Here is a 25,424-nt window from a genome sequence, read left to right on the forward strand (position 1 = left end):
CATTTATAAGTGATTTGTTTAACAGACACCATAATTTGCTTGTCTCTCACTATGTATCTTATTCTTTATATACAGAATTGATTTATTTAAAAAAGATTAGATAATCGAAAATACAAGCAAATAACACGAAAAAAAGTTCTGCAGATTTTTCAATTTCCTCTCTATCCGTTTACTGAAATTTATTAATATACTATTAACATGTTCAATCTCTAACTTTAGTATATATATACTGTATATAAGTCATTATCCATATTATTAACAGTTTGATCAGCACATAAATACACCCTTAAATGGACACATCTTCAAGAGATAAGGCCAAACCTAAGTGAGAGATTTACTTTTACTTAGTAAAACAAAATAGGACACAGTAACTATTATTTCAGAATGTATGAGCTTTAGAAATTAGATTATCATTTGTGAAACTGACTTTTATATTGCCATTAATACTCTGATCTTATAGAAAGTCAAAGCTTCTCTCAAATGTCTGTTTCTGTAACTATGTAATGAGAGTTATGACCTAAAGGCCTCTGGTCTCAGAAATTGTCACCGGATGGCCCTGACAAAGCAGATAGAAAAACTTTAACAGGTTTTTTTTCCTTCTCTTTCCTTTCTTTCTTTTAACAATTTTTCTTTAGTATTTGTAATCTAGAAGCACAGCTGCTCAAGGATACCAGGTGGCCCAAATGCTACAAATAGCCACGTGATTGCCTGCCAGCTGCCAGAAGTTTAGATGCCAGAATTTCAGACCTGCACACAGCAGGTGCAGACCAGAGTAGGTGACCTCAGGTTACCTTTAACTCATTAATGTATTATTGCAATACTAAAAATCACTCCCCCAAATGAGCATCGCCATTTTCTTCTGTACATGCAATGTATGATGATGCATGTGTGTGGGCTGCATCTGTGTATGTGAAACTCCACACCCTGTACACGCTTACACACCACCTCCACCCATATCTAACTCTTTAAAACCTGCACACTACCTTTGCTCAGTGAGAACACACCTTTAGAGCATAAGCTCCTCCTCCACTCTTTGGCCACAGAATAAGAAAACCCGAATGCCTTACCAATTGGATGTTCTTTGTGGCTGATAAAAAGCAGAGAAAGAACACAGGTTTTTGGTAACAAAATTACCATTCTATTAATATGAGTATACCCACTAGGGTTAAATCTCATAAAATATTTGTTGTCTTAACTAAGGAGGCAGTGAATCACCTAACACTTGATACAAGTTGATCATAAAGCATCAATTCATCAATGGAAATATTTTTTACCATTAATAAAATAAATCCATTAAACAACTGTCCTTGCATTATTCAAAAACGTTACTGATTTAGAAATGTTAAGACTTAGAATCCAAGAATGATGAATCCTGATCCCTCTCTGTTGCCCATTTAAGTTCATTTTTTAAAAAAACTGAACTAAGAGCCTGGCGCTGCAGCATGCGCCTTAAATCCCAGATGGGAGGCTGAGGCCAAGGAATCACTTGAGCCCTGGAGTTCAAGATCAGCCTGAGCAACACAGTAAGACCCTGTCTCAAAAAACAAAACAAAACAAAACAAAACAAAGGAATGAAATAAAAATTTTCAGAGAGATAGAAGCAAACCTTAAGCAGTGTGACTAATCCTATGGACTTGTGTGATCTTACTAACATCACATGGCAGAAGATGGCAGAAGACATCAGTCAAAGCTCAAACTCAGGTTGTAAAGCCTACTCAAACCCTTACTTCCTTGTATTGCTCAAGGTTAAAACTTTTCATTGAAGCCTATATCAAACTCCAAACCTCCACAAACAAATTTTAACAATGAAGTGTGCTGGAAGAGGAGAATGACCGTATGACCTGGTCTGCCCAGGACTATCCCAGTTTAAGTCTGCTGCCTTACTACAGGCAGATCTTATTTTATTTATTGCGCTTCGCTTTATTGTGATTCACAGATACTGTGGGCGTTTTTGTTTGTGTGTTCTTGTGGCAACCCTGCATCAAGCAAGTCTGTCAGTACCATTTTTCCAATAGCATGTGCTTACTTCATGTCTCTATGTCACATTTTGGTGATTCTCAAAATATTTCAAACTTTTCCATTATTATTATTATATCTGTTATGGTAATTTGTGACCAATGATCTTTGATGTTACTACTATCTAATTGTTTTGAGGCCCACTACTGATGCCCATATAAGACAGTGAACTTAATTGAAAAATGCTATGTGTGTTCTGACTACTCTACCAACTGGCCATACCCCATCTTCTCTTTCTCTCCCTAGTTCTCCCTATTCTGAGACACAATATTGAAATTAGGCCAATTAGTAACCCTACAATGGCCTCTAAGTTTTCAAGTGAAAGGAAGAGTCACCGTCTCTTTAAATCAAAAGCTAGAAATGATTATGCTTAGTGAGGAAGGCATGTCAAAAACCAAGATAGACAAAAGCTAGGCCTCCTGTGCCAAACAGCCAAGTTGTGAATGCAAAGGAAAAGTTCAGACCACTAAAACTTTTTCCGTATCAGCAATAAGGCTGTTGTTTCACTTTATCATCCATGTGTTCACTGGAGTAGCACTCTTAATCTCCTTTAAGAACTTTTCCTTAATCATTTCTAGCTTACACAGGTCTGTACCCCTATGTATTAAAGGATAGCCTGTGTCCACTCAATGTCAGTGCTGCCCGCCCCCCACCTGAGCAAACACTGGGTGAAAGGTATATACAAAAGTGCTATGGAAGCTCAAACAGGAAATAATTACATTGTTAAGGAATTCGAAGAATTTTTCTTAGGGTATCAAAAGAGAGGCAGAAAGTGTGGGGGGGAAAGGTATTCCAAGGCAAAAATTCCCCTAGGCAGGGCTGGTAAGGTTGAAGCTGCCTCCAAAGGAAGGAGACTGGCATATGAAAAAGCACAACTGCAAAAAGAGGTAGAAAGTCACTGAAGGTGGTCATCTTTGTAAAAAAAAAAAAAAAGAACCTCTCCAATCACCAATATTACTAAAGGCACCAAATTTCACAATATTCACTATGAATTATTATACGTGAGTAACTCAGTGGAATGAGCACTGGGCTAGTAATTTGGTTCTAGAGTCTGAGTCTAGATCGAGTTTCTTAGCTCAATCTCCTCTTCTACAAAATACAGTCGACCCCTGAACAATAGGTTTCAGCCGCACAGGTGCACTCACTCATAGATTTTTTTTCAATAAATATAGTCAGCCATGAGTATCGGCGGATTCTGTATCCGCAACCCAAACACAGATGGAAAATACCGGATTCACCAGATGTGAGGCCCACATATGTGGAGATTATGCAGCACAGACTGAGGGACTTGGTATCCATGGCAGTCCTGGACTCAATCTCCTGAGGATAGGGAGGGACAAGTGTAATCAAAATATTCTCAGTTTTAAAAATCTACACTAATTTTGGCCATGAGTGGTAATTAGGCCTGTAATCCTAGCCCTCTGGGAGGCCAAGGCAGGAGGACTGTTTGAGCTCAGGAGTTGGAGACCAGCCTGAGCAAAAGCGAGACCCCATCTCTACTAAAAATAGAAAAGTTGGCTGAAATGTTATTCTGAGATGATGGCAGAGCAAGACTCTGTCTCCAAAAAAAGGAATCTACACTAATTCTGAGGTACTAAATCAAAAGGGGGAACTTGTTAAATAGATGAACTTCTAGATAAAAATGTTTCCTCTACTTTTCATTCACAAAATTTAGCACAGTGCCCATCATGCAGTAGGACTCAGTATTTGTCAGTGAACATCAGCTATGGCATGGCAACATGCTGAAATGGATCAACAGAAATGGAATTTTACACAGTACTACTTTGAAATGTTAGCGCTTTTATTGAACTGTTTTAATTCTTTATTTTTATAAAAATCATATTGTACAATAGCTAACTACCAACTGAAAAATTTCTAGGAAAAATGATACTTTTTCCATTCTGCCCCATTTCTAAGCTTCTTCAGGGAATTTATTTTTTAAATCCCCGCCTCATACTGATATGTTCAATTCAAATCTAACACAAGATTCTTCCTTTGTTATCTTCTCTTTCACACAATGTGGTTCCTGTTAAAATAATACAGGTATTTCACATAAAATTCAAGTGAAAAAGTTCCTCTCCCTTTCCTGAGTCCTTAAACATACAGTTCTTCTCCCTCCTCAAGGAAACCATCATTACTAGTTTCTTGTACATTCTTCCAGAAATTCAAACTATTTAAAATACATGTAGTTCCCTTATCCTTCACGTTAGTACACCTTGGTTGTTCCAAATAATGATCCCTCTGAAATTATTCCATATTCACATATTTATAACTGCCTCATTCTATATATAACACTGCAGAGTATTGCACTGTATGAGTACCCTAATTATTTAGTCTCCTGTGATGAACATTTATTTTGATTTTATTATTATTTTTTTTTTTTGGAGACAAGAGTCTGGCTCTGTTGCCTGGGCTAGAGTACCGTGGCATCAGCCCAGCTCACAACAACCTCAAACTCCCGGGTTCAAGCAATCCTACTGCCTCAGCCTCCCAAGTACCTGGGACTACAGGCATGCGCCACCATGCCCGGCTAATTTTTTCTGTATATATTTTTGGTTGCCCATATAATTTCTTTCTATTTTTTAGTAGAGATGGGGTCTCGCTCTTGCTCAGGCTGGTCTTGAACTCCTGACCTTGAGTGATCCTCCCCGCCTTGGCCTCCCAGAGTGCTAGGATTACAGGCATGAGCCACCCCGCGTCCAGCCTTGAATTTTTTTTTTTTTGGGTAAGAGATGGCGTCTCACTTTGTTGCCCAGGCTGCAACACAATTGTAGCTCACTGCAACCTCAAATTCCTGGGGTCTTAAGCAAGCCTCCTGAGTAGCTAAGACTATAGGCGTGCGCCACTATGCCTGGCTAATTTTTTAACTGTTTGAAGAGATGGGGTCTCGCTGTGCTGCCCAGGCTGGTCTCGAACTCCTGGGCTCATGCAATCCTCCCGCGTCTTGGCCTCCCAGAGTGCTGGGGTTACAGGCATAAGCCACTGCACCCAGCCCTCTGATGAACATTTAAAGTTGCTTCCAATCTTGCTATTTCCAACAATGTACCAAACATACACTTAATTCTTAGGATAAATTGTTAAACTGTCTTCCCTGGAGGTAATTTCAACTTCAACTCTCACTAGCAACGTTTTAAGTATTCCTATTTCTCAACATCTTTCTGAACCCAGGTTATGAAACTTTAAAAAATCTTTTCAAATCTAACGTGTGAAAATCTTACTATACTTTGATTAGCAGTTTTATTATAAATAAAGTTGAACATCTGTATGTCCTTTTTAACCACCAGGGTGTTTATATCCTTTATCATTTTCGTAATGCATTTTTTTCTTAGTGATTTGTAGGAACTCTGTATGTTAATGATATTAGTACATTTTCTAAATATATCTTATGAAACTTCATGTAGAGATCTTGTCTGACAATAAAACTGCATTTATTAATATTTTTCTATTATATTATTTAATAAATCAGATAAAATATCACCAACCTTTCTGACTAATATCAGAAACACAAGTTAATGTGCCCACTTGATTTCAGCACAAATAAAATACACAAACAGAAGACTTTTTAATTGAAATGCAAGTCTGAATTTGTATTTTAGTGTATTATCTACCTGATCATATGAAATGTAACACACTTTACATGTTACTTTTAGAGCACTGAAGAGTAGTATATCAAATTAAACACACACACTCCTCACTCTCCTGGAGCACCTAATTTGTGATTCACAACCTTAAAATAGATTCAAAGAAACATGACTTTCTGGTTCTGGCAACATAGTGAGACAGCTTAAGCAGATATCTCTTCTACTAAAAATAATCTAAACACTAAATAGAAATAGATAAAATAGGAGGAAAAATACAGTAGAGCTCCAAAGAAAGGAGGGAGAGATATATCCAGGTGCTAGACAGAAGGATGAGACAAAGCTAGATCAAAAAGCAGAAGTTTACAACACAGTAACAGTGTGTGGGAGGGTAGAGACCCCAGACAAACTTTGTCTATCATCACTGAGAAGTAGCAAGAAATCTATTTCCTGGGCTTTTTGTGGGGTACAGTCTCCTACAAAAAACTAAAACCCAAACCCAAACCCAAACCCATGTTCTGTACAGGTACCATTCAAATTTTTATTTCATACATGATGTGTGAATCTACAAACTGAAAATGTGTGTAAGATGGGCTGGAGCCTAGTGTGCCCAGCAGAAACAAATAATCAAAACCACCATGTAAAGAAAGACACATCCAAAATCTAATGCACACACACCTTCCATAGAAAAAGCAACATCCATGCTATTAAAAATAACAAAATTACTTAAGGGACAGACTCTCTATAAATTAGGGGTCAGCAAACACAAACAGGATGTTTAGTTCCCAAGAACTTAAAAAATTAAATGATGTGTACTGCAATGTAAAATAAGTAACTTAAAAATGACTAAAGAATCTTTCAAAGACATATATTTAAATATTTACAGATTAAACAGATAATGCCACAGAATGGCTTCAAAATAATTAGGGATAGAGTGGAGATAAAAATAAAACAGAATTCATAAAGGCTGAAGCTGTATAAAAAGTACACAGGAATGTTATTATAGCATTCTCTTTACTTTATATAAGTTTGAAGTTTTTCCTGATTAAAATGATCAAAAATATTTAAAAAGAAAGAGAAGCCAGGAGTAAAGAACAGGATACAATGAATTCAGAAAAGGCAGCTTGAAGGTAGGGGAAGTAGAAGGGCTTTTAGAATTAAAAAAAACAGAAACAACTTTAAAATTAGAGACACAGGAAGAAAAATAATACTAAAACAAAAGACACATTTAAAGAAACTACTCAGAACACAGAATAAAGAACTAACAAGATTTTAAAAATGTAGAGAAGTTATGAACAGAAAGAGAAGGTCTAAGACAATATCCAATATCCCAGGAGAAAACAGAAAGAATGAGGAAAAGATGTTATTCTCAGATAATGGCTGAGACTCTCCCAGAAATAGTATAAAGATGATAATCTTCAGATTGGAAAAGCATACTAAATCTCAAGCAAGATAAAATGAAAATAAATTCATACCTAGAACATCATGGTAAAATTGAAGAATGTCAAAGACAAGAAAACTCTTAAAAGCAACCAAAGAAATGACACATTACCTATAAAGGAAGAAACAATAATATAACCGACTGTTGATTTTTCATCAGAAAACAATCAAGCATTTTCTTTGCTAAGAAAAACAACTGTCAGCCAGAATTCCACAACCAATTAAAGTATCATATATGCCGGGTGCGGTGGCTCACACCTGTAATCCTAGCACTCTGGGAGGCCGAAGCAGGTGGATCGTTTGAGCTCAGGAGTTCGAGACCAGCCTGAGCAAGAGCGAGACCCCCCATCTCTACTAAAAATAGAAAGAAATTAGCAGGAAAACTAAAAACATAGAAAAAAAATTAGCCAGGCATGGTGGCGTATGCCTGTAGTCCCCAGCTACTCAGGAGGCTGAGGCAGAAGGATTGCTGGAGCCCAGGAGTTTGAGGTTGCTGTGAGCTAGGATGACACCACGGCACTCTAGCCTGGGCAAAAGAGTGAGACTCTGTCGCAAAAAAAAAAAAAAAAAGTACCATATAAAAGCAGATGCAAAATAAAGACATTTCCAGAAAATGGCATAAGTTCCCACTCACGGACCATTACTAAAGAACCTTTTTAGAACGGGAAGGAAGAAGTAATGGATTACAGGAAGTCACCAATTGGAATACTAACAGTAACTAAAGTGTTGAGTAACCAAGAAGTTCCTGGTCATAACCTGTGAAGAGGTTCCACTCTCCCAAAACTGTGATAACACAGAATTATTACAAGATGCTGAATAATTAATGTGTGATACCTTGTGTTTGCAAAAGGCAATTATTTCAGACGGTTAAGAAATATGAAAACTTTTATTATGTGCAAACGATTGAGTTGGCTATTAAAGCAAAGAAGTGTCAAGTGGACAAGTGTTTCCCAACTCTCTTTTAGAGGACTATCTAAATTAAGGGTAGTTAGGGGTTTATTTTCCTTTAATCAAACAAGTATCTGCTTTTAAGACTACATTTTCTAACATGTGACAACTGAACTATAATAATTTGCTCCAGGAGAAAATACTTCCATTAGAATAATCAAGGGTCCCAAATACTTCAACAGCCCACTATCCATTTTAAGGTAACAAGACATGGGTTCATTTGAGATATTCACTGGCATGACTTTAACCAATTACCTACATGCTAGTAACTCACAAAGCTGCTCCTCACCTAGTAGTACCACAGTTTCTTCATCTATAAAATAGAGTTAATCACAGTTACTACTTAACAGGGTTGTTGTGAAGTTAAATGATGTAACCCTCCATCATCATGCAACATGCCAAGGATCTTTTCCTTACCCACCAAGCCAAGTGCCTCCTATTTATAGTGACATGTGGGTGGGCCACTGGAACTTTCTACCCTTGATCCTCCTCTACTCAATTTTCTGTCTTAGGAGAAGTGCTTAGTAGCCCTAGTCAGAAACCTGAGTATAATCCTACTGTTTTCTTTGGCCTCACTCTCCCCGCCTCCCGTATATTTAGTCACCCAAGCCCTCAAAAGTAATTTCTTCCAGAAAGTCAAGGTTGCATCTCGAAACCTCAGAAAAGTAAACATAGTATACTTTAGAAATATATATCTCCCCTCTCTGAACTCTAAACTCCTGAGGGAAACGATTTAGCTTGTCTAAATTTGATACATAAGAACAGACACTGCAGAATCCAATATATAGATAGTCTAGGGGAGAATCAATCACAATCAATGTATTAACAAATCCGTCTACTGTGGAGATGATGGCCATCAAACATTTGAGCAGCCGTTCAATTTCTCCTGTTATTTTACTGAGCAATTTCCTGACTATGACTTGATTCCTAAGTGAGTCTATCTGCCTCCTGAAAGAGAACATATTGGTCATGCCAACACAAGCATTGCAATCTTTGTGCTAGTTATTGCTCACTATAAATGAATAAACTTCCTTGTTTTTACACACCAGTCACATGAGCTTGATTATTGTGGATCTGTCCTTGAAAGATGGCTCCACACTAGCATGTTTTGAGTTCATAAGGCTAATAGCCACAGCATAAATTGAAGTAACTATGAGAGGTAATGTAATCCTCTCCCCACCTCTCATCCACACTCCCACCTTCTCTGTAGTGTAAGGTGATGTTTATCCTAACCTTTTCCCCAGAAAGGCATATTGACGTTAATAAATGCTTCATAGTTTCATGAATTTTTAAATGTAAATTGAAGGGCCACCAGTAGCTCACCTTTGAGTAGTGCTGTAGATACCGCCAGCGTTTCTTTTTTCACCCGCCCCCAATACCTGCTGTATTATTCCTAGCATATAACATAAAGGATGCTTATATGTTTTACTTCTTAGAATGCCATGTAAGTATTTGAGAAGCACTTTATTATTGCCCCACACTCTCACTGGTGCAAGAATGGTAGTAACATTATAGAAATAAGGTTGATGTCGGTCAATTAGGACAGTACTTTACAACCCCTTTCGTGCACTGGCACACAGGGAATAATGATATTTGGCCTGGTGCGGTGGCATGCACCTGTATTCCCAGCTACTCAGTAGGTTGAGGTAGGAGGACTGCTTGAGCCCAGGAGTTCGAGACCAGCCTGGGTAATGTAACAAGACTGCCATGTCAAAATTTTTTAGAAAAAAGAGAAAATACTGACTTGTATGTTGCACTGGGGAAAACGGATTTCTCACCTTGCTGCTGTGATAACTGAGAGGATCAATATTTCTTTACCATTCCAATTACCTGGAAACTCTAGGCTAGGGTCTGATTCTACAGGACCTTGAGTGCTAAGCTTTAAGTTTATTTTTTAATAGACTATTGAGCAGGGAGTTACTATGCCCACAATTGAATTTAAGGTTAATCTGGCCGCGGGGGTATAAAATGGATTAGAGAAAGAACCCTAAAACCTGGTAGATCAGTTAGATTATTAGATTAGTTGAGGTGAAATGATATGGTTAATTTGGGTAATAGAAATAGGAATGAGACTGAGAAGGCAGATCTGTTTAAAGCCCAAATTCTTTTCCACTTCTACAAAAGAGAATTCAGAGAAGAAAGGAGAGATGATTTCAGAAGAATGGGGTCTATAAAGGAAGGCTCTATAATGAAAGGCAGTGGGGAAATGGAAAGAGCACTATTCTATTAATAGAAAAGTGAATTTGAGTTCCATGGCTAATTAGCTGTGTAACTGAGTAAATTAATATGCCTCAGTTTCCTTACAGGTAAACACATGTCCCATCTACCCCATAATTGCACACAGGATGGTACAAGGTTAACAGATCTGAAGTATTAGTAAGCTATAATTTGTAACTGATTATGGACTGTAGCGGCACTTAAATGACATTTCATAGGATGGGTGTAATTTCAACATACAGAAATGGGAAAGGAAACGCATTACAAGTGAAAATGGCAGTGAGTAGAGGGACAGAAACAAAACAGAGTGCTCTGGGTGAACAATCTGGCTGAAGCACAAGAACAAAGGAATCATGCGTTTTCCTTTTGCCCAATTACCTCTGATTATTTTTTCCAAAACTGTGAGAATTTTAGATCAAGGATATATGAACTGGTATTTCAGCAAATAGGACGACTGGATATCCAAATGCAAAAGAATGAAGTTGGACCCCTTCCTCACTTCATATGCAAAAAGTAGCTCAAAATGGACCAAGGACCTAAACATAAGAGCTAAAATGATAAAGCTTACAAGAAAACACAGGTGTAAATCTTCATGACCTTCACAATAGTTTCTTAGATATTACACAAAAAGCACAAAGAAAAAAAATTAGACTTCAAAATTAACAACTTTTCTGCTCCAAAGGACAGTAACAAGAAAGTCAATCCACAGAATGAAGAGAAAATATATGCACATTATCTGGAAAAAGTACAGCATCCAGAATACATACAGAAATATTACAACCTAACAATAAAAAGACAACCCAATTTAAAAATGAGCAAAGGGTTTGAATGGATATTTCTCCAAAGGTAATGGCCAATAATCACATGATACCACCTCATACCCACTAGGATTACTGGTGAGGATGTAGAGACGCTGGAACTCTCAAACACTGTGGTGGGAATGTAAAATGTTTCAGGCACTTTGGAAAACAGTCTGGCAGTTCCCTAAACAGTTAAACAGAACTACCATAAGACCCAGATACATAACCAAGAGAAATGAAACATGCCCACACAAAAAACTGTACACAAATGCTTGCAGCAGCATTATTCTTAACAGCCAAAAGGTGGAAACAACCCAGATGTCCAACAATGGATGAATGGGTAAACAAATGTGGTATATATCCATGCAATGTTATTATTCAGCCACAAAAAGTGCAAAATTCTGATAGATGCTACAACATAAACATGCCAAATGAAATAAGCCTGACACAAAAAGACTATTATTGTATGATTCCACCTATGAGGTACCTACCTAGAATACTCAAATTCATAGAGACAAAAAGTAGAATGGTGGTTACCACAGGTGAATGGGGAGTTATTGTTTAATGGTGTAAAATTTCAGTTTTGTAAGATAAAGAGTTATGGACTTGGATGATGGTGAACTGTATGCTTCAGAATGATTAAAATGGTAAATTTTATGTTACATGCATTTTGCCACAATACAAAAGTTTTATTTAAAAAAAAAAAAAGAAATGAAGTACTGAAGCATGCTACAACATGAATGAACCATGAGGACGTTAGATTAAAAGAAAGAAGCCATACCGCACGCAGTGGCTCATGCCCGTAATCCTAGCACTCCACTCTGGGAGGCCAGGGCAGGAGGATCACTTGAGGTCAGGAGTTTGAGACCAGCCTGAGCAAGAGTGAGACCCCCATCTCTATTAAAAATAGAAAAATTAGCTGGGTGTGGTGGCACATGCCTGTAATCCCAGGTACTCGGGAGTTTGAGGCAAGAGGATCGCTGGAGCCCAGGAGTTTGAGGTTGCTGTGGGCTAGGCTGACGACACAGTACTCTAGCCTGGGTGACAGAGTGAGACGAAGGAAGGAGGGAAGGAAGGAAGGAAGGAGGGAAGGAGGGAAGGAGGGAAGGAGGGAAGGGAGGGAAGGGAGGGAGGGAGGGAAGGGAGGGAGGGAGGGAGGGAGGGAAGGAGGGAAGGGAGGGGGGAAGGGAGGGAGGGAGGGAGGGGGGAAGGGAGGGAAGGAGGGAAGGGAGGGGGGAAGGGAGGGAGGGAGGGAGGGGGGAAGGGAGGGAGGGAGGGAGGGAGGGGAGACGGGAGGGGAGGGAGGGAAGGAAGGAAAGAAAGCAGACATAAAGGTCCCCTTATTATATGATTCCATTTACCAGAAATATCCAGAATAGGCAAATCCATAGGGATGGAAAGTGTAATAGATTAGTAGTTGTCAGGGGCTGGGTTAAAAAAAGGTGGGGTGTGACTATTAACGGTACGGGATTTTCTTTTGTGGTAATGAAATGTTCTGGAATTAGTAGTGATAGCTACTCAACTTTGGGAATAAACTAAAAACCACTGAATCGTACACTTTAAAAAGGTAAAATTTATGGCATTTGAATTATATTTAACTAAAAATATGTATAAATGGACATTCCAAGATATTAAATACAGACAATGAAAAACAAGATTGACAGCTTCTCTAAAGGAGATAATATCTGCAACTAAGCCAAATTATTCCATAAACATTTATTTGAAACTTTAGGGGAAGAATTAAGCTTCCCTAGAGGAATGAATTTTAAGAAAGGAAATTATTTGTATAGCAATCTATTTGTATAGCAATTACTATGACTTTGTAAAAAGTCACTACAATTTTTAGTGTTGTCTTTGTTTTATTTTAGGAAATGTTAAAAACAGAACAAACAGGCCAGGTGCAGTGGCTCACATCTGTAATCCTAGCACTCTAGGAGGCCAAAGCAGGAGGATAACTTGAGGTTGGTCAGGAGACCAGCCTGAGCAAGAGGGGGCCCATCTCTACTAAAGAAAGAAAAGTTAGCCTGGTGTCCGGAGCTTGAGGTTGCTGTGAGCTAAGGCTGCCATCAAGGCGTTCTAGCCTGCGTGACAGAGTGAGACTCTGTCTCAAAAAAAAAAAAAAATTTATTAAAAACAGACAAAAAATAGCACACAAGACCAGAGAACATTTGTTGAATTAAAAACCAGTTCTGGGCTTTTACAGATTAATTTGTGACCTCAACCCATACACCCATCCCCTTAATCCTAATTTTCTCCATAAACTCTCTTAATTCATAAATTTTTACTACCACGAGAAAGAGAATATTAACTATATCCTATTGAAAACTATTTTGAGAACCTACATTAACATCTTATTAGGTCTGTCAAAGACTCAACAGATTTTGGGGCTGAATATGCTGCTCTGAAATCTTGATATAAACTTAAAAGAAAAGTATAGTAATTTTATCAATAGCTAAAATAGCTTTATGAACACTTGCCAGGCCATTTAGATTAAAAGCAGAAAATTTTCACAAATTTGTCCCAGACAAAAATAAATCACTAAGTATTTTTTGATATCTATAAGGAGGATCATCTATGACTTTTTCTTCCCAGAGATGTACAGCTAGCTGATCATAAACAATAAAACAAAAGTACAGTTTTAACTCTTCCCACCTACCCAATTATTCAAACTGTACCAGTTTACTCTACTTAAAACAGCAATAGCTCCCTTCCCTCAGTCCCCCCACAAATAAAAAAAAATAAAAAATAAAGGAAAAAAGAAGAAAAAAGATCAAAATAACAATTAAAGATTGAAAAACTATTATAAGAAATAAGGTAATACAAAATGCTATTTTCCTCATCTGTGTAAAATAAATCAAATGCAAACTTGGATAAACAATAAAAAATATTTGCTGAACAAATAAATATTGCCATTTAAATATTTTCTTTTATCTTAAACTTAGCCACTGGGTCTTGCCAAGGCCCATTCGTCTACCTCTTTCCCTAATCTATTAAAGTTGTTACTCTCTTGATCCCTTCCTTCTCTAATTAGATGGTTTAAGATTCATTCCTACCCCCAAATATCTTGGCAGGTATGGGGAAAGGACAGGAGAAAATAAAAATTTGCAGCAAAAGCTACCATCAGTAGTTTTTGATAAAGACTCCCATCTTGTTCAAGAACAGAGTCCCTTTACCACATGTCATTTCCATTTCCCTTTTCAAATGTCCTTGGATATTTAAATGTATGTAAGAATTTTAAAAACATATTAGAAGTTAAACTATGTAAAAAAGAACTTTCACATAGCATAACTATACTAATGGGATATTTAGTCCTTCCAAATACTTGGTCTCTGCAATCAGCCCCAAACAATCAAGAATATTTTTTAACTAAGGATGCATAAACCCTTAACATATCCTTTCTAACCTCTTCACTAGGCCATCAGAATCCTTAGAGGGCAATATGAACATTGAGGATCTAAAAAGTATTATATATTCCTGAATAACTGGAAATAGTACTGGGCTGAAAGATCAGAACACCTAGTATAAATACATTTAACTGCAGGTGTCCAATACTATGGTTTTTAAAAGAGAAAAAATTCTCTGAGCTGTGTTCACATGATGTGTTTGGTGGATGGGAGTACTAATTCTAGATGAGTAAGCCCAATAAGAGTTATTTCGGCAGTAAAAGTCTAATCTGAAGATTGTTATACCTTATAGTTTGAAAGCATTTTCATACCCTTTTACATTTATTTCCTACAATCACTCTGACATTTACGAACAATAATCTATGACTGTCCTTTAAGAAGGCATTTTTATGAAATTTACAGAAGTCCTTATTGTCAGTCTCACTACTTGCATCACTGGTTCTCCATTTCTCTGAGTAAAGCCTGTAGCAAATGCACAGGAGAGACAACGTTCAAAAGTTGAAGTTAGTAAACTAATGAAAGATATCTTATAGAATACATATTTAGTACCACACTATGCCAAACTCAACTGGAACCAAAGATCCAGATAACAAAGAGATCATGGTATACTACTCATCTGGATGGAAAAAATGTAAATGGAGAGTCAACACTGGTGCTGAAGAGAAGTTTCACTGATAAATGCTTTGATCAACGTTGGCTAACAGCTAACCAGACTTACTGTCTCCAAAAGCTGTGTATTTTTCAAGCCCAAATGCAACCAGCTCCAAAAGACCATTATCCACATATTTCATGCATGTCAACTCTGTTTTTTGGTTGGGTATTGGGGAGGGGAAGTGAAGAGAGTATTAACCTTACATTACCCTTCCCAAAACCTACCAGTTCTTAGCTGTCTTTCAGGGATTAACAGGGACCCTTATTAACCAGTCTCTAACATCAACTTGTCTCTTTTCTTCATTATCATGTTTATGTGTTTCTGGTTTCCAAACTTTACATTCCTAGGATAATTTTGGGTAAAGGGGAAGGGAAATAGGAAAGGAGGGGAAGGCTTTACAAATTTTATCACCACATAATGACTACTCAGAAAACAAACTGCTCAATCACCCAGTCACACTAATGAAATTCCCCTAGAGCAGCAGTTTTCAAAGTGTGGTCTGGGGACCTCTAGAAGTCTCCTCCACACTCTTTAGGGGGAAGGAAGAAAAGTCAAAGCATTTTCATTAATACTAAGATGCTACTTGCTATTATTCCACTGCCATTCTCTCATGAGGGAAGTTTTCCAGAAACTACGAGAAATGTCATATTACAATAGATTGAATGTAAAGCAATGGCAGTATTCTCATTCAATTGTTTTGTTAAAGTCATTTTTAATTTTTCAAAAGGGGTCCTGAGACCAAGAAGTTTGTGAACCACTGCGCTAGGAGAATATGGTCAATTACGGAGGTCTTCCACAGCATCCTGTAACTCCACCAATCTAATTAGCACTCATCACCAAATAAAAACAAAAGCTACAGTGCCCGTCTATCGTTATCAGTGTCTTCCTATACATTTTCATATTGTGAGGACAAGACACGATTGTATGATTTTTCTTGCTATCAGTATTAAAGACATTCAGCCAGTATCACACCCCTAAGACATGGCATCAGAAATTACAATGAATACCCATACACCTACCACCTAGTTCATACCATTAACCTTTTACCATACTTGCTTTATCACATATTCATTTCTAGTACTTTTTATATAAACTGAAGATATCAGTACATGCATGTCACTAGTTTTCTCTCTTGAATCAAAATTTATGTACAATGAAATGCATAAATCTTAGGTGTACATTTGCTGAATTTTGACAAATGCATATACCTGTGTTACTTAAACCCATTATCAACATAAAGAACATTACAATCACCTCAGAAAGTTCCCCCTGCCCACCTCTAGTCAATTCCTGTCTTTATCCTCAGAGGACACTACCCTTTTGATTTTTTCCACCATAAACCAGTTTTGCTTATTTCAGAACTTAACATAAATGGAATCATGCTTCTTATACAGTTTCTTTCTCCTAGCATGTTTTTGAAATTTATCCACATTGTAGTGTATCACTAGTCCATTCCTTTTTATTGTTGAGTAGTATTCCATTTATGAATATACCACAGTGTTCACCCATTTTCCTGTTAATGGATTATTTCCAGTTTTCTGATCTTAAAATAAAGCTGCTATGGACACTCTTGTACAGGTCTTTTTCTGAAACTATGCATTCACTCCTCTTCTGTAAATACCTGGGAGTGGAATTTTTAGGGGGGAAAACCCTCCTTTTATTATGGAAAATTTTAAACATACATAGGAGAGAGAATAATGAATTTCCACTAAAGCCAGCTGCAACTATATTACTTCACTGACACTTGTTTCATATCCATACCTCCCCATTATTCTGAAGTCCTAGATCATCATCACTTTGTCATTAAGTATTCAATATACAAGCAATGCTTTCAAATCTGGAGGTTATTTATCTCGAAAGAAACATTCATCATTGATATACCTATGGATTAAGAGTAGCAGTAAATGAACTATAGTTTTTCTTCACATCTTTCAAATGCCTCTCTACCACCCCCCTTTATATCCAGAAAGTCAGTGGCATAAATTCAAAGATATTTTGTCATCATTTTGAAAGAATTAATGTAAAATACAAAAATTGGTCTTAATGACAAATATCATAGAGGAATATCAATATAGTCAAGGATATTTCCCAACTCTCATCTCTTGAATTAACTAATCCCACACTATGGTTTCATTTCATAAGTGAAACTGTGTATGAGACTTAAAAATAATTAGTTCTCGTAAACTAGCCCTTTGTGAGAACCAAGGTAGTGTCCCCATTACATCTAATACTGAACAAGGAGATAACACTTCAATCCTTCCAGTCCCTAGATTTTTATCCTTAAAAACCTCCCTGTGCTGGAGAAGGTAAGGGGAAATGACCATTCTCAACCATTGCTGACAGTGTACACCCATATTTTTTCAGAGGGCTATGGGGGGGGGGAGGAATTGCAAATCTTTTGATTCGTAAATTCCACTTTCAAGAACTTAAGGTAAGTAAATCCTAGTGCAAAGCATGCAACCAGGATGTTCTTCCCAATGTTGGTTATAATGGAGAAAAATTGTTTACAACCTAAATATAGGGTAACAGTAGCATTATGCAACATCCAAATAAACACACATACAGGTTTAAAGTCTGAACCAGGCTAGGCACAGTGGCTCACGCCTATAATCCTAGCACTTTGGGGAGGCTGAGGCAGGAGGATCACTTGAGCTCAGGAGTTGGAGACCAGCCAAAGCAAGAGCAAGACCCTGTCTTTACAAAAAATGGAAAAATTAGCCTGGCCTAGTGGTTTGCACGTGAGGTCCCCACTACTCGGGAGGCTGAGGAGGGAGAATTGCTTGAGCCCAGGAGTTTCAGGTTGCAGTGAGCTATGATGACACCACTGCACTCTAGCCTGGGCAACAGAGCAGGACCCTATCTCAAAAAAAATAAAAAATAAAAAGTCTGAACAATTGCCGAGCTATTAATGGAAGTTATGAAGGAAGCAAAATATTTACTGCTCATCAATTTTCACTGCATCTTCCTAATAGATTCCAATATTAATTTCAGTCAGTCTTTTTTCTCCGTGCCAAGTTTTTAAAAAGAGCCAATCTCAGCGCTTTGGAGGCAACCATGAGGTAGCACTTTGAAAATACAGGACCTGCTGATTAAGTTCCAGTAAAGTGAACTACGGAGTTAAATAGCATACACAAATACTGACAAGGAAAAAAGTGGTATGTCTAGACAAAGTTCAGATAAGACACCAACACGTTATTAAGAATCCAAAGGACAGGCACAATACAATTTGGTACAATTTAATACAGCTCATCTTATTTATGATCTAACCCAAGGTTTCTCAATCTTGGCATTATTGGCATTTTGGGGTGGGTGTTTGTTTGGGGGGTGGGGGATGTCCTGTGCATTATATGATGCTTAGCAGCATTCAGGCTTCTGCCCAATAGAAGTTAGTAGCACTCCCAAGTTTTAACAAGTAAAAATGTCTCTAGATGTTGCCAAGAGTTCCCTTGGGGCTAGGGAGTAGGTAAAATCACCCTGGTTGAGAAACCTTGATCTAACCTTACACTTACGATATTTCATTCCATGCCACTCTTCCAAAAACAAACAAACAAACAAAAAACCCCCAAAACTCTGGGCTTTAAGAAGCTTACAATCCAAGAGCAAAAAACCCAAAAACTAAGGAGGTTTTTTTTTTTTTTGAGACAGAATCTTGCTCTGTTGCCCAGGCTAGAGTGCCATCATGTCAGCCTAGCTCACAGCAACCTCAAATTCCTGGCTAATTTTTCTATTTTTAGTAAAGACAGAGTCTTGCTCTTGCTCAGGCTGCTCTTGAACTCCTGACCTCAACCGATCCTCCCACCTCGGCCTCCCAGAGTGCTAGGATTACAGGTGGGTATTAGCCACCACGCCCGGCCAGGAGTTTTTAAATTTTATTGTAATATACTATATATAACGAAAGCTTCAATATTACAGACTCATGGAGTTTTGCCCACCACAGATCTATCTTCCTTCTCTCCTAAGTTGCAAATACAATATCTTATATTTATTAAAATGCACAAATTCCTCAAAACAGATTCACACTTTGGTCTTCAGTTTGCCACCCTGTGTTCCATTTCACTTCATTAACAGACACACCACTTGACTTCAAATCTTTACCACTTACTTGCTTTTATGCATGTTACTAACTTCCTTATGCTCCAGTTCCCTCGACTTTATAACAGAAATACTATCAATGTAACTTACAGGAACAACAGGCGTATATAAAATGCTTAAAATGGTGCTTAGTGTCCCATAAATAGTGTCCAAAAAATGCCAGTTATTAGCTGTTATTCTACCTACAAGCCTATAAAGACAGGCACCATCAACACCAACTTACAGATGAAGAAACAGAGGCTGATTAAAAAACTTGCCACTGCTCATGAAACTATAAGGTAATGTAGCAATGAATCATTCCAGACTGCTGGAATCAGAGCCCATACTTTTTCCATTATGTCAATAAAATCACATCAAGATTCATTAACTATCAAGAATAACATTATCAGTCTTACTCAAAAATAATGACCAGTATAAGAGACACATTTTCATTAAAAGAGATTAATTTAATTTGGAACACAACTAAATTTAAGTATACTGCTGAACTAAGGTTATAGAGCTTTTACAATGACAAACAACTTTCATAGATTCTCTACATACTATTTTAAGTGATTCTTATTTTTAAAAATCATAACATAGACTTTAGTTTCTGAAATTGTTTATCCATTATACTGAAGCAGTCTACTGAAATTATTCTACTATTTAATAAAATTAATCTACAGGAGAGGCTAACATGGTGTTTGAGACAGAAGTTACCTTGTATACACTAGATGTCTGGTTCTTATTCCAAGGTCACCTACTTTGTAAATGATAGATTTTGTTCCCAAGTCCCTTTGATTTCTTTGATTTGCCCTTCCCTCACATCGAAGTTCTTAATGACTCCCAAACATCTTACACATGCTATTTAACTACTGCCCAGTTTTTCACTTTAACTTTGCTCTTCCTAACACTCAGTAAGATCAACTATTACTCCCACATCACTTCTTCCCAATCTCATTTCACTAAAGCCACCAGTTTCTCAGTATTTCATGTATTGTTGACATGTTCTTCAACCTGAACTTTAAATACTCATTTTAGATGTGCAACAAAGTCAGAGCAAAGGTCGAATGGCTAGGACCTATATAACTTTATAGCCCAAAGATATCAAAATTGGAAGAAATCTAGAATGTTCAGTCCAACTTCCTGGTTTTACAATGACACTGAGTCACAGAGCTAACTTGGTGATAAGTTAGCTCTGGTGACAGAGCTAACTTCTCACAGATTTCCATTAAGAGTTTGGTCTTGCCGGGCGCGGTGGCTCACGCCTGTAATCCTAGCTCTGGGAGGCCGAGGTGGGTGGATCGCTCGAGGTCAGGAGTTCGAGACCAGCCTGAGTGAGACCCCGTCTCTACTAAAAATAGAAAGAAATTATCTGGCCAACTAAAAATATATATAGCAAAAAAAAAAAAATTAGCCGGGCATGGTGGCACATGCCTGTAGTCCCAGCTACTCGGGAGGCTGAGGCAGTAGGATCGCTTAAGCCCAGGAGTGTGAGGTTGCTGTGAGCTAGGCTGACGCCACGGCACTCACTCTAGCCCGGGCAACAAAGTGACACTCTGTCTCAAAAAAAAAAAAAAAAAAAGAGTTTGGTCTTGGCCATTTTGGCCCTCAAACTCATTTGCTCTTTAGAGAGCTTGTTTGGATTTTAACATTTTTTCTGCTTCCACAGTTCAATAACCTCTCTCAATACAGTAATTATTGAACATGGTTGTCTACCATGTTCATTTTGAATAAATGGTTCCAATAATTCCATCCCATCTAGTCTATGAAAGGGAAAGAAGAGACCAAGAATCTCGGCTATTTTGAATAATTTTGGCTATCCTTCCTGTTATTCTTACTAGCCTTCTATAACCAAGTCAGTCTCACCTACTTCCTCCACACCAAATTCTCCCTCCTGTTCACAAAAAAGAAAGAAAACCCCCTCCATGATAGCATGCATGTTCAACTATTTTAGGCTTCATTTTTTCCTCAATATTTTGATAGACTCCTAATTAAGTTACTAATTTATCAATTATCAGACTCTTGTTCACGAGTCTATCACTTCCCAGTCAGTTCACATTACAGACTGGTTAGTTAGCAATCAAACCGTGACACTGCTACATGCACACCATCCAACAATCTTCAATGTCTCCCCACTGCCAACCAAATGAGGAAAATCCCTCCCTCTGACCCTCTCTTATAAATTACAGTTCCTAACTTCCTTTCCAGGCTTCTCTCCTGCAATGGCTGTCACATACTCTGCCTCAATCACACTGACACATTCTTCCCTGAACAAGCCCTATCCTGTATGTTACTTCTGCCTTGAATATTGACAACCCCCCCCCATCCTCCTCCCTCGACACTCATCCCCAAAGCCACTATCTTTGTGAAGTCTTTCCGGAGGTTTCTGTTTCCTATGTCTCAAACTATGTAGTGATTTGTTCATAACCATCTTGTGGGAATCATCTTGTATTATTTATGTTTGTATATTTCTCACATGCACTCTATATTATAAATTACTGGAGGATAAAATCTATGGTTCTCAGCTTTCTTCTTCCCCATACCGTTTAGTACTCCTTGCACACAGCAAGCTCTCAAATAAGTTGCCAACTTGAAGATGTGCTTTCCCAGTTTATTTTTTTACACGTTGGCTGCCAAGCCACAATTAGTTTCTCAAGTCATTTTACTAATAACATGTTTTATTTATGCCTTGGTATCTCAGATTAATGAAGCTAAATTCTTCTATTTCCTCTTGGTATAAAAAAAAAAGACTGTCCTAATTTCAGGGGTTCCCTCCTATTGAAATCATCTGTATGAAAGTTCTACTTTAATATACCTGGTTTCTATCTCAAGCCACGTATCAAGTAAGCAAAATTCTCTTCTACTCCTTAAGCCATCCTAAAAAACAAAATTTATAAAAGCCACGAAATAAAACAAATATTCCCTTGGCTCAGAGTTAATTTGCTAGAGAACAGGAAAAATCTCGTGGTAATTCTGAATTGCTGCCTAAGCTAACTAACAAACTAGTAAAAGTAACAACTGAACAGAAAAAGACTGAAACATGCTGAGAACACCCAAAAGAAACACATACATAGAAAACCTTGTTAACATGTGGAACTCTTATGAATCTTATAGTAGATAAGGTTGTCAATAGCCACTGCCGTATGGTATTGAATCCTCCATCACTTTGAAGTTGGCAATTTTTTTTAATACAAGCAATTAAGTCCAAAAGGCTTCTATAAGTGTCTCCCTCCACTATGCCAAGCAGGGACTGGAAGCTAAGAACACACCGATGAGTATAAACTCTCACCTTTATAAAGTAAATAATCCCAGTAAAAGTTTTCTCCACTATACTACACACTCTGTCCCTTCACCAGCTATCTCCATCAGCCATGATTTTCTTAAGATCTGCCACCATATTAGAAAAACAGATAAGTCAAAGAAATTTTTTTTAAAAGAGGAGGAAAACACAATTCCTGTCCCACCATTCTGATGGGATGCAAGAGAAAGGCTAGGAGGAAAGAGAAATTTTTTCCTTTCTATTCCCTTTTGAAAAATCACCAATCTAGCATGCTTGCCTTTCAAAGCCCACCTAAAATACAATGTGAAACAAATGTTAACAATTAGTAGGTCTCTTGTAAAAGTGGCACCTACAGAAAGGAAACTATCAGATATTTCCTATTTCATTTGTAGAAACAACTCTTTGCCCCATTAAAACATTTAAAAACACTCTAGGATATAACGCTGGTATTTAAATTTTTAAAACTCATCTTACTAATCAAAAAATCCATGCAATGACAAAGCTAAAAATGTTCTCTCTCGCTAATAAGGGTGAATCACACAGCCACCTATCCCACCCAACAGTCGCCCTTGCTAAGACTGGACAGTTCAAAACCTGGAAAGCTTGCCTTGTCTACTCCACATCAGAAATGAATTCACCTCAACACATTAGGCCTTAAGTTTAGCTATGCAATAGCAAGGAAATGTTATTAAGTATTGAAATTTACCAGAACGTTTTTTTTTCTTTCGCGTTTAGGAAACTCCCCTCCTCTCCTGTTTTTAACAAGGAAAGCTCAACAGATACTCTTACTTGAAAAATCAAGCATTTGTTCAGATTTTCTAAGCAAATTTTCATTATCAGCTTTGAGAGGAAAACCTACCACAGTTGTCTCTATCGAAAAGGTGCCTGTACCTCTTTCAACTGCATGAACCCGATGAACGCATTTAAAGGCTTCACAGATCTCAGTACCCAGTCTCCCAGCACAAGAAGCTTAAAAATGATTTTCAGTCTTGTACAAACCTACGCGGATGTTTCAAAGTTACACTGTGTGGCAGCAACCCAGCATCTGGGAAAAAACATTTACTCACCCTTGGAAAAGCGGCTTGAGTCTGAAGAACTGAAGTAACACACTAAAGGAAGCCAGAGCCAGGGCTGACCTTCTCAAACACTCCACATCGGCAGACAATCTGGCAAGCCCTGGCTCACGGTTCTTTCCGAGCCCACGAAATTCTCAAAGGCATCACACAAAAGCCCTCCGCTCCTGCCGCCCCTTCTCCCCCCACCGGGGCCAGCGCGGACTCACCAGGACCGTGGTGCAGATGGACCTCAGCTCAGACTCCACTTTCTCCCGATAGTCCTTAATCAGCTGCAACTTCTTGTCGGAGGTGTCGGTCTTCTGCTCGATGCTCGAAATGACCCTCCAGGCGGACCTGCGGCCCCCGACCACGTTCTTGTAGGCCACCGAGAGCAGGTTGCGCTCCTCGTTGGACAGCTCGGCGCCCTGCTCGGTCACCGCCTTCATGCAGGTGGCCATGTCGTCGTAGCGCTCGGCCTGCTCGGCCAGCTTGGCCTTCTGGATCAGCTCCGTCTTCTCCATGGCGGGCGGGCGGCGCGGGGCCGGGGCCGGGGCCGAGGACGAGGCGAGCGAGGCGAGCGCCGACCCGGAGCGGGAGGAGTCCTCCTCGAGAGCTGCCGAGGGGCGGGGCGGCGCAGGCGAGAACAAAAAGGAGGGAGGGGAGCGGCGTGAGACAATGCGGCCCGCCGCCCGCTTTTGTCTCCCGCGCACGCGGCCCGGTTGAATTTCCCTCGCCCCCGCCCCCGCCCCTGCCGGGCGCCCGGAGCGGCCGAGGGCCCCGCGGCGCGAGGACGCGGGGGCGGCCCGGAGGCCCGGCGCACTGGGGAGCCCGAGCAGGGCCGCTCCCGCCGCCCCCGCCCGGCCGGCCCAAGATGGAAGCGGCCGTTGGCCCCGCACCTTCCCGCCGGAGCCGTCCCTGAGGAGAGGCGTCGGCGGCCGGCCGCGTCCGAGGGCTACGCCTCCGCCCGGCCCCGAAGCCCAGCGCGGCCGGAGGGGCCCGCGGGCCGACCCTGGCGCTCACCTTCACGTCTCCGCGGCCGCGACGCGAGTCCCACCACTTTGATCTGCTTTTGGCTTTAGCCGAGGACCCTCCCGTCTCAGCCTACCCCGGAGCCGAGGGGCGGGCCGCCGCCCAATGACGCGCCGAGCTGCCCCCAAGAGTCCCGCCCCCCGCCCCGCCGTTGGCCAGTGAGGACAGAGCGCGCGGAAGGGGGCGAAAGGGGTGGGGCGGGAGGGGAAGCGGAGGCTAGGAGGGTGGGTCGGCTTGGGAAAGTTCGGTTGGCCGGCAGGCTGCGGCTTCGGCCACGGGGTTTCCTCCAATTAGATCCAGGGTAAAAGGACGTCACTGTTGCCATGGCGATGCTGTTACCAACTCCCCTCATCCTCCCCGCCACCCCAGCACTTCTGGGTGCGGCACGAGACCGAGAGGCGCGCACGACCTCCGTGGCGGTGGCCGACTCCCCTGCTGCAGCCGCCGCCGCAGATGGTGCATAGTATCTTGCTGGCCCCTGCAGCTGCGGCTCTGGTCGGCCTGGCTGAGGCTGGACTTCTGGGGGTGACATAATCGGCTGTGTTGTTGCACAGGCGCCTTTCTTTCCTCCACCTCCCTATTCGTGACAAAGGTTTGGAGCTCAAGACACTAATCCCAGACTTTAACGACGTTACGATTAGGGCTGCGAATTAGAAATAATTCCATCCCCATTAAAGAGGAATTAGTTCCTGGAGAAAGTGGCTTCGGTATGGCCTTTACAGGTTAAATTCAAGTTTTCAGATGGGCACATAAAACCAAAAATTTTCTTGTAAAAAGGTAGATACCAGAAGATCCAGGCAAGTCTCTGTGGCAGTGCCAGGTATAGTGATTTTCTTTAGAATGGGAAATGACATTAAGCACAATTTGGAAGAGAACACCCATAATTACTCTTGCCCCTACCCAAAAATCTGATAACACCCCTCCTCAGGAAAAG

At 39.6% G+C, this 25,424-nt stretch overlaps 1 protein-coding gene across 1 annotated transcript in view; it reads right to left on the reverse strand.

Moving 5' to 3' along the window:
* The window catches only part of YWHAQ (tyrosine 3-monooxygenase/tryptophan 5-monooxygenase activation protein theta), a 36,653-nt gene extending 12,043 nt beyond the window's left edge, over positions 1-24,610 (reverse strand). Inside the window, exons 1-2 of the mRNA XM_045549020.1 lie at positions 24,482-24,610; positions 23,689-24,074 (exon numbers count right to left, since the gene is read on the reverse strand). Coding sequence (XP_045404976.1) covers positions 23,689-23,982 — 294 coding nt within the window. The 5' untranslated portion in view covers positions 23,983-24,074; positions 24,482-24,610. The remainder of the gene's footprint in view (positions 1-23,688; positions 24,075-24,481) is intronic.
* Positions 24,611-25,424: the final 814 nt, after the last annotated feature.

The sequence above is a fragment of the Lemur catta genome, chromosome 4 (assembly GCF_020740605.2).
Source record: "Lemur catta isolate mLemCat1 chromosome 4, mLemCat1.pri, whole genome shotgun sequence".
Taxonomy (NCBI): Eukaryota; Metazoa; Chordata; class Mammalia; order Primates; family Lemuridae; genus Lemur; species Lemur catta.